Source organism: Miniopterus natalensis, chromosome 10, assembly GCF_054644295.1.
Source record: "Miniopterus natalensis isolate mMinNat1 chromosome 10, mMinNat1.hap1, whole genome shotgun sequence".
NCBI lineage: Eukaryota > Metazoa > Chordata > Mammalia > Chiroptera > Miniopteridae > Miniopterus > Miniopterus natalensis.
In genome coordinates, this window is record NC_142090.1 from 2,131,552 (window position 1) to 2,144,930 (window position 13,379).

General features: G+C 54.4%; 1 protein-coding gene across 2 annotated transcripts in view; it reads right to left on the minus strand.

Moving 5' to 3' along the window:
- DPP6 (dipeptidyl peptidase like 6) overlaps positions 1–13,379 on the minus strand; it is a 363,707-nt gene that overhangs the window by 259,990 nt on the left and 90,338 nt on the right. Inside the window, exon 1 of one of the 2 annotated variants that reach the window (XM_087820908.1) lies at positions 7,420–7,786. The exons of the other annotated variant lie outside the window; for it this stretch is intronic. Coding sequence (XP_087677034.1) covers positions 7,420–7,650 — 231 coding nt within the window. The 5' untranslated portion in view covers positions 7,651–7,786. Of the gene's footprint in view, positions 1–7,419; positions 7,787–13,379 lie in introns of those variants that run through there. 2 annotated transcript variants of the gene reach the window in all.

Sequence of the window (13,379 nt, forward strand, 5' to 3'; positions counted from 1 at the left end):
CCTCACTAAATTCAGTACAAAGGAAAAACAGAAAGATCCTGCCAATCTAATGCTCAGACCTCCCTGAACCCACAGGTAACGCACACAAGTCCCTGCAGAAGTCCACCGCGGCCGCAACAAGCAGGCGTGACGCCACGTGGAGCAGGTTCCACGCCCACCTCGAACGTCTTCCCGCGACACAGAGCTCAGCTCCAGCCCACGGGGAAGGCAGAACCCTCGTTTTTCCACAAACAAATCTGGTTTTAAGCAAACCGTACATTTTTCTGGCCGGCTCCAGGGAGCAGAGACTTGTTAACGCACTGAGATGTGTCCGCAACGTTCACAGTTGACAACTGACTCATCCAGATACAAAGAAACGAGGCCTCCCCTTATGAATTTTTCAAGCCAGCAGATTAGCCTTTTGTTACGGTTTTCCTCCCCAGCCAACGTAATTACGAAGGTGAAATGAGACACACGCAGCCCTGCTTTAAAAGCCTTCAAGGTGCAACGCAGAGGCAAGGTGAGGGGTGTGGGGTTTTTTTGGTTAATCTTCACCCAAGGATATTTTTTCCATTGATTCTTAGAGAGCGCGGAAGGGAGGGAGGGAGGGAGAGAAACATCGATGTGAGAGACACGTTGACTGGCTGCCTCCAGCACGCACCTGGTCCTGGCTTGGGACTGAACCTGCAACCCAGGTACATGCCCTAGACTGGGAACCGAACCCGAGACCCCTCAGTGTGCAGGCCAATGCTCCAGCCACCGAGCCCCACTGGCCAGGGCCGGCCAAGGGGCGCTGAGGCTACAGTTGGCTTCCCCGCAGTCACCTCAACTCTTTGTGTAGGTCACCGGTCCTGCCTCCTTGTAACACAGACAACTCCTAACTATGGCCCCACTCCCCATGCTGAGAGAAGCAACACTGTGCAGGATTTTGTCATCGGTATAACTTCAGCAAGTTCCTTCGAGGTGGAAGATTTGCTGAGTTGTTTCTTCTGTAAAGGTGACGCATATTCCCGAAGCTGTACTTTACATCACCGTGGCTACTCTGTAGCTGCCGTCGGTGACATTATGTAACTGTGTACGGTGCCAGGCGGGTACGGGAAATATCAGGGGGACAACTCTGTAAAGTATACGATTGTCTAATCACTGCGCTGTACACCTGAAACTAATACAAAAGCATATTGGATGTCAACTGTACCTGAAAAATAAAGGAGGGAAGGAGGGAGGGAGGGAGGGAGGGAGGGAGGGAGGGAGGGAGGGAGGGAAGGAAGGAAGGAAGGAAGGAAGGAAGGAAGGAAGGAAGGAAGGAAGGAAGGAAGGAAGGAAGGAAGGGAGGGAAGGAGGGAGGGAGGGAGGGAGGGAAGGAAGGAAGGAAGGAAGGAGGGAAGAAGGAAGGAAGGAAGGAAGGAAGGAAGGAAGGAAGGAAGGAAGGAAGGAAGGAAGGAAGGGAAGAAGGAAGGGAAGAAGGAAGGAAGGAAGGAAGGAAGGAAGGAAGGAAGGAAGGAAGGAAGGAAGGAAGGAAGGGAAGAAGGAAGGAAGGAAGGAAGGAAGGAAGGAAGGAAGGAAGAAGGAAGGAAGGAAGAAGGAAGGAAGGAAGGAAGGAAGGAAGGAAGGAAGGAAGGAAGGAAGGGAAGAAGGAAGGAAGGAAGGAAGGGAAGAAGGAAGGGAAGAAGGAAGGAAGGGAGGGAGGGAGGGAGGGAGGGAGGGAGGGAGGGAGGGAGGGAGGGAGGGAGGGAGGAAGGAAGGAAGGAAGGAAGGAAGGAAGGGAAGAAGGAAGGGAAGAAGGAAGGAAGGAAGGAAGGGAAGAAGGAAGGAAGGAAGGAAGGAAGGAAGGAAGGAAGGGAAGAAGGAAGGGAGGAAGGAAGGAAGGAAGGAAGGAAGGAAGGAAGGGAGGAAGGGAGGAAGGAAGGGAAGAAGGAAGGAAGGGAAGAAGGAAGGAAGGAAGGAAGGAAGGAAGGAAGGAAGGAAGGAAGGAAGGAAGGGAAGAAGGAAGGAAGGGAAGGAGGGAGGGAGGGAGGGAGGGAGGGGGGGAGGGAGGGAGGGAGGGAGGGAGGGAGGGAGGGAGGAAAGAAGGGAGGGAGGGAGGGAGGAAGGAAAGAAGGGAGGGAGGGAGGGAGGGAGGGAGGGAGGGAGGGAGGGAGGAAGGAAAGGAGGGAGGGAGGGAGGGAGGGAGGAAGGAAAGGAGGGAGGGAGGGAGGGAGGGAGGAAGGAAGGGAGGGAGGGAGGGAGGGAGGGAGGGAGGGAGGGAGGAAGGAAAGAAGGGAGGGAGGGAGGGAGGGAGGCAGGGAGGGAGGGAGGGAGGGAGGGAGTGAGTCTCACTTTACCAGAACTTTTACAGAGAGACTGTTTTGTAGTAAATACTTCCCATGTGTTTAAAACATGTTCTAAAGGGCAAACCTAAACCTTTCGGACGACCAGCAGGGTGCTATGACATAGTATTACAGGGCATTCAACCCACTCAGGGGCCTCAGTCTGACCTAGTGAGATACTTAATGTTACAAGAAGGAAACCAAACTACTGAGACAATGTAGCCGGCACAGGCTGACAGACACTGCGCAGCGCCGGGAAGAGCAAGGGCCGGCAGTGCAAGGAGTAGCAATGAGGCGATTAGGCAGAACACTGTTCAGACGGAGCGGATGCAAAGGGGGGAAATGCCCAAGTTGGGGATATGCGATCCCCTGTGGGTATCCTGTCACCACCACAAACAACGATCTAGTGTCTGGCCTGGAAGGAGCTCACGACAGTGGTCGCCAAGGACCTCCCAGTTCTCCGATTCCCTTCAGGAGAAACGCGCATCTGGGTGACGAAGCGACTCTGGAGATCTCCCCAAACAGGCGGCAGAACACACTCAGCTCCCTTTACCTTCATTCTGATTCTCCCCACGTCTCGTTTATCTTAAGGGGAAAACTTTATCTTAGGGGATGAACAGACGAGTGGAGACCCCAACCATGGAGTGTAGGTTCTCTGACCCTCCTACCTTAAGGGTAGAAGGAAATTATTTTCCTAAGAATTGAAGGCCAAGTTCAGAGAGAGACAGACAGACAGACAAGACATGAATTTATGCAGCATCATGAAAGACACATGATACAAGAAAGAGCACAATTTTGAGGTGTAGGGTCAAGGGCAAAGACAGTGCCCTGGCCGGTGTGGCTCAGCGGTTGAGTGTTGACCTATGAACCAGGAGGTTAGGGTTCAATTCCCGGTCAGGGCACATGCCCGGGTTGTGGGCACGATCCGGGGGGGGCCTGCAGGAGGCAGCCGATCAATGACTCTCATCATTGATCTTTCTATCTCTCTCTCTCTCCCTCTCCTTTCCTCTCTCTGACATCAATAAAAACATATTAACGCAGTGTATGCGGGAAACGTATTTATATGTTTTAAGTTGACTGGTAGTGGAGCGTGCCATGAAAACTACCCGCAAACAACGTGTTAAAATTAAAAAAGAAACTAACAGTGCATATAAACATCTTTGTGGAGCCAAGCTACTTCTTAAAAAATTAAGTCGATAAATCCCAAGGAGACATGATCAGGACGCTGGCATTAGACTGACGGGAAATCAAGGGGGGCGGGGAATATGGGCTGGCTGGTGGCCGAAGAACCATGGAAGTGGCCCTGTCGGGGCGACGGACATCAGTAAGCAGGGACCCCTAGCTCGATCCTTGTTTTGGCCAATGCTGCAGTTTGAAAATCCTGTTGTAACCACATTTGTATTGTCAGGAAGTCACGTGTCACCAAGAATGAAGGCTACTACGGGGACATGCTGGTGTGACCTCAACAATACCATGGCCCTGCTAGGAGCCAAAGCCTCCGGAATCCTCAAAAAATAAAAATATATATATATATATATACCTGGAACTAACAGAATATTATATACCAACTATATTTCAATAAGAAAAATTTAAAAATTAAAAAATGCTCAAGAAAGAGGCAGGACAAAGTTCATTTTAAACCCAGTCACAGTTCTTTCCTATCCAAGTCAATAAATTCCATTAAAAGTCACTTCCGCCAACATTCCCTTGAAGAGTTGACTTATTTTTAAACCTGCAGAATGAATTTTAAATCAAAATAGCTATTGATTGCTCAGAGGGGTTGCTCAAGTAATTGGCGTTACATTTAAATAAATCTAAGACCGATGAGGAAACCCTGATTGATGCCTAAGTTAAACTTCTCTTCTTAGAACTAACCGGCCCCAAACAGGCTTGTCTGTAGTGCTCCCCGGGAGGGGGGTGTCCCTTACGTGTGTTGTTTGTGCAAATACACTGCTAATTACCTGCCATGTAACCTCAGCATTGGACTTACTTCTGCTAGACCTTGTGACCACATTAAATTTCTTTTTTGGGGGGGGGGTGTCACCCATTCCCAATCATTTTCAGGCATATGTATGTGCACACACAGAGGGCTCCAGAACTCCAATTTAAGATCCCTTTTCCGGATGCAAGGACAAGAGGCATAAAGCCCATTGGATTTTAAAGGTACGCTGGGTACTGTCCTCTGGGTGGCTAAGGCAGGAAAGCTGTTTCTGCGCCACGGGACAGCTGGCTGACAAGTCACAGAGAGTAACAAAGCCGCCTGCCTTAGCGGCCGGAGCCTGGTGACCGAGGCACCAGGTAGAGCCCCGCGCGCTTAACGCAGAGGACGCTTCAGCACCTCGGACAGCTCCCCGGGCCGGCCGCGTGCAGACCGAGGCGTCAACGTTTCCAAGGGATGCGCGCAGACACACAGGATGAAGGCGGTGCACGCCTCGTCAGCGCTTTATCTTCAGGTTTCCACGTGGGTGGTAACATGACAACTCGAGATCCTTTAATCCTGAAAAAGGCTGCTGTCAGAAAAGCGGTTTTTATAGCTACTGTGTTTCTTTTGTTGTTGTTAATCTTCACCTGAGGATTTTTTTTTTCCGTTGATTTTTAGAGAGAGTGGAAGGGAGGGAGGGAGGAAAGGAGGGAGGGAGGGAGGAAAGGAGGGAGGGAGGGAGGGAGAGAAACATCGATGGGAGAGAGACACATGGATTGCTTCCTTCCTGCATGCACCCTGACCGGGGTCAGGGATGGAACCTGCAGCCCAGGTACCTGCCCTTGACGGGGAATCGAACCTTCGAACGGTTGGTGCGCAGGCCGACGCTCTAACCACTGAGCCGCACTGGCCAGGGCGTTACTTTGTTTCTTTAACCAGCACCTCTTACCTTAAGCTAATTGCGCCCTGTTCCTGGGGTGAGAATGTGATTTCTTTACTACGTACAACTATCTTTGAGTAAATTTTTAGGCGTTACCTTTTCCAATTTTGAATAACTCTTCTGAGAAAAGCACATCGACGTCTTAAGAAACGGCTGCTACATTTAGCCCTGTGACATTTGTTTCACCATACATTTTTTACTATGTTTATATATTTCATAGGATACTACGTACGCACACACTATATTTAAAGCTCCACCACACACACACACACACACGCACCACACCACACGCACCACCTCTGTAATTTCCAAGGAAAAAAAAACACTGACGTCTGGACTTAATGAGATTAAGCTGGAGATGCTGTTCGGAGCCCCAGCAGCAGCAGCAGTCATTTGCAAATGTTAAATTGCCAATTTGTTCCCTTTGCTTATCTGAGAAACGGTTCCAGACAGATGTCAAACTGAGGAGAAGGAAACAGATGCTCCAGGCTAAGATGAAAAGGGAAATAAAAGGATGGGTGGAGATCACGGAAACAAAACTCAGAACCTCTCCCCTCGCCTTTCTCCTAGCGACACCTAGAGTCCTTCGAGGAGAAACTGCATTGTTTTCACTGCAAGCAACACAATTCGACGGTTTTAAGTCAGATGTTTAAGATGGTTTTAAGGCAGAAAGTGCATCATTTCTGTCTGCATTGCAGCTCAAGTGTCTTTCCCGAGACTCTCCAAAGCTTAATGCTCCCGAATGTTCCCCTTAACCCCAACGGAACCTCTCCTCAAAGGCTCCCAGCACCCCGACTAGATGCCTGAAGAATCCCGGCATCTCCCTGGGGACCTGACCCACTGACCTGAGGGACATCCTCTGATGGCTCTCCCTGTAACCAGGGGTGTCTGCAAGGGATCGGAAAGGAAATAAAGGAACCTCACGCAAGACCTGACCCAGGGGGGGTGTGTGTGTGAGCGCGAGGCCCCCGTCTCCATCTCCCAAACTTTGATCATCTCTATTACGGTCTCCACATCCCCCATTCATAAAACAAAACCAAAGCAGCCAGTAACAACAAAACCTCAGTGGTTTTCCTTTTGTTTTTTCCATACTTGTCCCAGGAAAGCACTCAACCGCACCCCCATACACACACCTTGTACTATAAAACAAACACCACACAGTGAGGCAGTGTGACCCACCCGGGACCTGTTTAAGGACCACAGCCTCCTGCCCAGGGAGGCTGGGAGGCGCGTGTGAGGACCTGCGCCCAGGTGCACCCGGGTGGGACTCCTCAAAGGCACGCAGGTGGGCTCCACAACCCGACACAGCCCGCACACCTCCGGGGGCCGCACAGCAGCTGCACCTGCCCTGCAGCCCCTCTGAGAGCTGGTCTGCGATTTTTTCTCTCTTCCCTGGGAAGAGCAGGTCTCAGAAAAGGGCATTTTCTTTCCTCGTGGTCCTCCCTGGCGGGGGCCTCTGAAGACACAGACAGGACCACACATCTTTCTCGCAGACACGACCTGAGTCACTGGTTACTAAGGCGATATGCAAACAACCTTCGACCCCAGCTTCCTGCCCTGAGTGGAAAAACCTGCTCCTGGGTAAGTTTTCAGTGGACACCGTCTAAGGCGGAGTTGCTCGTCCGAGGCCAGGCAGGTACCCAGGGCGGCCCACACCCATCAGCGAGGAACTGTGCCAGCCCGAGACAGGTGGTTGGGCCTCGGATGCTAGGGCTTTTGTTTGCTGTTTTATTTATTTATTTTTTTCTCTTAAAGAAAATCACCAGGTGCAGCAGTGGGGAGGAAAGTGTCTTGGAGAAGTGAAGTGGAGGCAGGCGAGGGAAGGGACGGTGTGTGGGGAGGCGAGGAGGACACCATGGAGAGATGCCAGTGACAGGTGGGAGGGGGGGAAGAGCTTGGGGTACTATCTCCCCCCAAAACCGGACAGGAAAAGCCCCTTGTAAGCCCAGCCTGACCAAATCCTCTGCTTGGGATCCAGAGCCCCATGCGGTCCACAACAGACCTCCACGCATCCGCCACCCTCGGGCCAATTCCACGTTCTGGGGGCGCAGCGCCCCAAACGCTGTGAGCCACCAACTCCTGGCCGCCTGCAGGAGACAGGGACCCGGCGGCCGAGATCTCCGCTCAGGGGTGCGTCTGGGGGCGCCCCCAGGAGCGGTGGGGGAGGGGAGGGCGCCCGAAGACCGTCCGAGACCCGGAGGAGCTCGTCTCCCCGCCTCCCCGCGCGCTGGCCGCGAGCCCGCGCCGCCCCCCACCCACCCCGAGGCTCTTACGTCTTCCTCGTCACAGTCGCTCCGCGCCCGGTACTGGAACGGGGCTCGGCCGCCGCCGCCGCCGCCGCGCTCCCGGGGAACCACCGCGGGCGCCGGGGCTCCGGGGGGCTTGTGCCCCGCGCCGTCTTCCTCGGGCCCCTGGCCGCCCAGGAGGCGACTGGCCTCCGGGGGCCCCGGGAAGGACCGCGAGGTGTTGATCTTGCCGGTGAACCTCTGGTAGAGCGAAGCCATGGGTCCCCGCGCGCTCCCCGGCGCCCCGCGCGCGCGCGCTGCTGTCTGCGGGGCGCTTCGCTGCTTCGCGTCCCCGCTGTCGGCTGCGTCCCCACCTCCTCCGGGGGGACGAGCGAGGAAGACGCGGGAGGAGGAAGGCGAGCGGCTGCGCCTCGGTCCGTGCGCCGCGCTCCGGTCCCCGCCGGCGGCCGCGGGGCGCAGCCCCTCCGTCCCCTCCCCGCGCTCGGCGCCGGCCCGGGGGCGTGCTTTCGCCCCCCCCTCGTCTGAGGTCTCAACTCCTCCCCGCCGCCGCGCGAGGCCTAATCCAAACCACGGGAGGCAGGAAAATGCAAAACAAGACGCGGGAGGGAAAAGCCTAGGCCCCCGCGCGGGCGCCACCGGGAGCGCCGCGAGCCTCCGAGCGCAGCCCCGCGCGCCCGGCCCCCGCCTGCCGGGTAATGGCGCCCGGGTGGCGGGGTGCTGGCGGCGAGCAGAGGCGGGCTCCGGGGTACGTGGGGCGCGACGGGGGGGGGCTCGCGGGGAGCGCGGCCCGGGGGGGGGGGGCGTGCTGGGAGCTCTGCGCGCCCAGGCCCCAGGGGGGTGGCCCCCCGCGGCGCAGGGACACGGAGCACGTGAGAGCCGGCCCGTGGGCAGGAGGCGTGTAGGGGGGCCGGGGGGCGCACCCCGGGGCCAGGCCTGTCCTCCGAGCGGCGCTGCCTCCGCGCCCCCGCGTTTGCCTCCGGGGCAGCCGCAGCCTGGACCCCCCGCCGCGCTCCCCCTCCGGCTTCCCTTCCCAACTTGAAACAGAGACAGCCAGGACCCCTGGGGTGCGCCAGGGGCTGAGGGAGGGCAAACTGTAGGGGCTGGAAAGGAGGGCGCTCGGGGTACGCCGCTTTCGGGGCGCCCTCCCTCCTTCCCAAACCAGGCTCCGCTCGGAAAACATCCATTTCCCGTCACCCAGCCTCAAAAGGAAGGGAAGGGAAGGTCAGGAGTGGCCGGCGAGGGGGGGGCCTGGCGGAGCCTTCAGACCAACGGGATTCCAGCTCCTCCCCACCCCCTACCCCCCAACTGTGTGCATCGCCAGACCGATCTTTGTTTTCAATAAACACAGACCCAGGCCGAGGCTTCGGGATGGATGCGGGCAACTTTTCCAAAGCTGGCTCCGCCCCGGCCCTGGGTGGGCCGCGCACCCGGGAAGGGCCGGGGACGGTGCCGGGTCGGCGGCGCGCGCTCCTCCGACGAGCTGCAGCGCCCCCGCGCGGCCGGACGGACGCCAACTGGCCTCGGCGCCGGCTCCCGCTGCAGGCCCCGGGCGGGGCTCCTCCCGCCCCCCGGCCTGGGGTCCCCTCCGTCCCTCCCCCTCGAATCTGCGCCCTGGTCTCCACAGGGGCTCTGGGCGCTCCCGCTTCTCCCCGCCCCACCCACCATCCTCTCTGTGCGCCCCCTTCCCTCCTGCGTGCATCCCTTCAAACTGGGGTGATTGTACCACCCCAATGCCAGCTAGGAGGACCCCAAACGCCAGAGGAGGGGACAGGTGGGATACTGCACCTGGCCACGCCCTCCCCGGCTCTCTCCACACCTGGGCAAGGTGAGCACTTCACCTTGGCCTCTTCGGGACTCAGCGGTGCTCCCAGCTCCACTGAGGCCCCAGGACGACTTCTATTCAGGTTTTTAGGAAAATGGGCGAGGCCACGCTGAGGGCTCCCAGCCCGTGTTGGGTCTGAGTCCAAGGCCACCTCCTGACACCACTGCCCAAGCCCAGAAATCCCAGAGACCCCGTCCCCTTACCCTGGAGGAAAAAACTGGATGCTGGTGAATCTTGCCCCCCACCCCCTCCCCCCTCCCCTAGACAGACACCTTCAGTCCCTTCCACACACTCCCCAAGCCCTGAGCCCAGCAGGCAGTCTTCAGTTTTAATCAAAATTCATGCCACATGCATCCTGCTTGACCCTTTGTGGTTTCCCTTCACTGAGTACAAAGTCCAATGGTTAAGATAGTTTAGAAACTATAAAACCAAGGGACACCAGTGCCCCCGCCCCCCCGGGGAGCTCAGAGGTTCCCTAGGTGGCCGAGGCTTACCCTATAAGCAGATGCCCCACCACAGGTCTGGGGGGCTGGGGTGCAAAAGCTGACCGCCCAACTTTCCTTTGAATGCAGAGGAATGAAGCTAAACTTTAAAAGTCACCACATTTAGATGAATAGAAAGGCCTGCTGGCATCCGCCACCGGCTGCCCCAGCTGTGCTTTTGATCCCCGGAGGCTCCCTTTCCTGACAGGGACATGAGAGGAATGTTCCTGCTGCTGCCGGTGGCTCAGGATCCTGACATTTCAGTAAATATAGATGCTGTCAGGGTCTCACTTACGTAATGTATGTGTATATATGTGAGATATGCATCTATGTAAGCATTGCACAGATTTAGAACAAGATGCATTAGATAGATACTTTGTGTACTAACATGTTATACAAAGTATAGCATTCCTGTGGAAACAGTTTATATACCACTGTCCTTAGTAGATCTGTGGATATAAGCAACAATTAGTGAAAGGGGAGATAAAGGGACACCTGTCCCTAACTTTTAAAAATGACATTGTCACCTGGCTGGTGTGACTCAGGGGTTGCGCGTCCACCTAGGAACCAAGACCTCACCGGTTCAATTCCCGGGTCAGGGCACATGCCCTGGTTTCAGGCTCCAGCCCCAGTAGGGGGTGTGCAGGAGGCAGCTCCCTTCTAATCTCTCTAAAAATCAATAAAAACACATTTTTTTTAAAAAATGGTATCAAGTGACCTTGTAAATATTCAAATGCCAATTGGTCAAAATTAAAAGCCCCACCACCACCCCGATCTTGGGGAGTTTTACGTGCATGGCTGTGAATTATACCAATGCTCTCTGGGTGACATGCCCTATGGGGCAACCCAGTGGCCTCCACCCACGGCCAGGGAGGCTGGGGAGAAAAGTTAGATTTTGTATTCAGTTGTGTGTGTGTGTGTGTGTGTGTATTTTGTTTTTTGTGTGTGTGTGTGTTTTAAAAAAAAAAAAGTGGGGGAAGGTTTGTGCTCAACCCATTTTCTATTTCAGCGACAAGAAAATTTAGAAAAAGTTCAAAACAAAACAAAATTACTCAGGCAATAGGGCGAGCCGTTTCTATTTAAAATTATTTAGAAAATGACACACACAAAAAACCCCTATAAAAGTCATAAACCGTTGGAGGGAGAGTGGAGGTGCAAATCTGTGTTGAGAGAAACAAGTCTGAAAATTAAACAGGAGAAGTTGGGGGGTGGGGTGGGGGATCAGGACAAGCAAGAGCCCTTCAGAGGCAGGTGTGAAGGAAACGAGTTACCAGGGAAAGAACAAGGTGAGACCCCGGGAGGGTCCTCAGGCGCAGGAGGGCCCGTGAACGAAAGAACAATCTGGCTCCTTTCCCCTGCCTTGCACATTGAACACAACGCACCCGAAAGGATGTGTTGACTCGGCGTGCGGGTCTGCGCACGCGTGTTTGCAAGCAGGCAAGCAGTGCCGTCTGAACTTACCCTAAACGCTGACACACGGGTCCCAGTGTATCTTTAGTTACACGGTCGGGACTCTGAAGTCCCAAATGCAAAAAAAGTAAACGGGTTAATATCTCACTAAAGCAACTGCAGAGAATTGCAAGCTCGGGCGTTTGAAGTTTATGATCCATCTTTCATTCGCGCATTGCCTTCTATAAGCTTTTCAGAACCCCATCCCCCAAATAGGGGAAAAGACATTCGGAAGAGCAGCAAAACTTGGCTCTGGGCGTTGAATTCAGCCGTAGCATCGCAGGCGGGAACGCGGCCGTGTCTGCCTCCACTGGGCCTGCCTCCCAGCGTCTCCAATACGCTCAACTGGGTTTCCAAATTCCTGCTTATCAGGCAAGTAGGCGAAAGCATTTTTGAAAAAATATTGTACGGATTATCTCATATCAAGATTTTAATTCCTTCATACTGAAAATCATGTCTACTGACCCTTTTTTCCTACCGAGTCTCAGAGGATTATTTCTTCCCTGTAATTAAATCAAGAAATAAAGGCATGAGCGTGTGTGTTTATTTTCCCCGGAATCAACTTACAAAATAAATATAAAAGTCATGGGAATTAGGCAGATGCTGCAGAATAGGGAGGGTAGTCTTTTTTTTTTTTTTTAATGACCATAAAGGCAACTTTCGGGTCTCCGTGCAAGCTCAGCATCGCAAAAACGCCAAAAGCACATGAAGTTCAGCAGCCTAAGCATGGTTTTTATTAGCTAAGGGGTTTGCTTATTTCTAGGAGAGATTATATCCCGTCTCTTCAAGGGAAAGGAGGAAAGCAGAACCCTGTTTCAGGCTTTTTTATCTGTTTCCAGGCAGTGATACTTGGAGAAATGAAATGGCCAACGTAGCAGCGTCTGAAGGAAGGGACCCCTAAGACACGGGGCATCTGTGCATCTTGTAGATATCGTCGCCCTGAACTCACATAAATGGGGAGACATGGAACAAATAATTGGGTGGCTTGAGAAAATACGGTGCTAAATACATAGATACAAAGCGTATTCTCAACTCTCTCCACCTTCATCTCTCTCTGTTTAAAATATTTTTTTTTATTTTTATTTTTTGCAAGATGACTACCACTTAGGGTCTGGGCAGAGCGACTTATTGACAAACTCCACGAGCAGGAAATGTCAGCACAGGAAAAAAGAAGGGCTGCGCTTGGCTTTTAAAAACCACAGTGTGAAAGGATGAATGGAGTTAGCTCGCGTCAAGCTCTCCAAACAGATACTGAAAGATCAATGCGTTTTAAAGAAAAACACTTCTTTTAACCCGGCGGAAAGGCTCACTGTAAAATTAATGCAGTTCCATCGTAGCCCCTTTCTCTGCATTTTACTGATGTCCCTGGGCCGCGCCTGGTTTCCACACTCAGTTCGAGACACAGGGACGGACGCGGGTAAGGACCTGAGTGCTGACGCTGGTCGCCAATAGGTTCAACCCCCATCAATTCGGCTAAATGGCTGCTGTCCACACAGCGAAAATATCTGACCCCCCAGCCCAGTGGGGTGGGGGGCGGGGACCTGCTCTTCCTTCCTTTAGGGGTCCGTCCTCTTGTGTTTCACCTTCAACCTCAGACACTGGACCACACCCCCTTTCCTCCCCCACATTTTTTTTTTTTAAATATGTCTTTATTGGTTCAGAGAGAGGAGGGGAGAGTGAGAGAGAGAGAGAAACACCAATGATGAGAGTCGCTGGTCAGCTGCCTCCTGCTCGCCCCCCGCTGGGGATCGAACCTGCAGCCTCGGCGAGCGGCCCGACCAGGAATCGAACCCACCACCCTCCGGGGCGTGGGCAGAGCACGGCTGTGCCACGCCGGCCAGGGCGATAGTAAGTAGCACCTTCAACCCACTAACGCTGGCCCTCGAAGAGTTGTCTCTGGACCAGCAGGGTAGAGGGACTGGTGAGAAACGGAACGTGGGGGTCCCATCCCAAACCTACCGAATCCGGACTCGGGGCTGCTGCTTAGCCCCCCGCCCCTGCCGTGAGTCTGATACACGCCCCGGTCGCTGCCCTAGAAAAACCCACGGCAGGGCCTTTCTAAACGGCACCAAGGTGACCGCCCCCCCCCCCCCCGCCCCGAGGTTCTCGAAATGTTCCTGAGTTGTCGGGAGATTCCTGCCCATTTAGCAAGGACTCCCCGGAGGGAATGGATTTTTCTGAGCACGCACGAGCCCGCCCTCCCCCGTTCAACAGAGGCGATCTTCGGAGTTCGT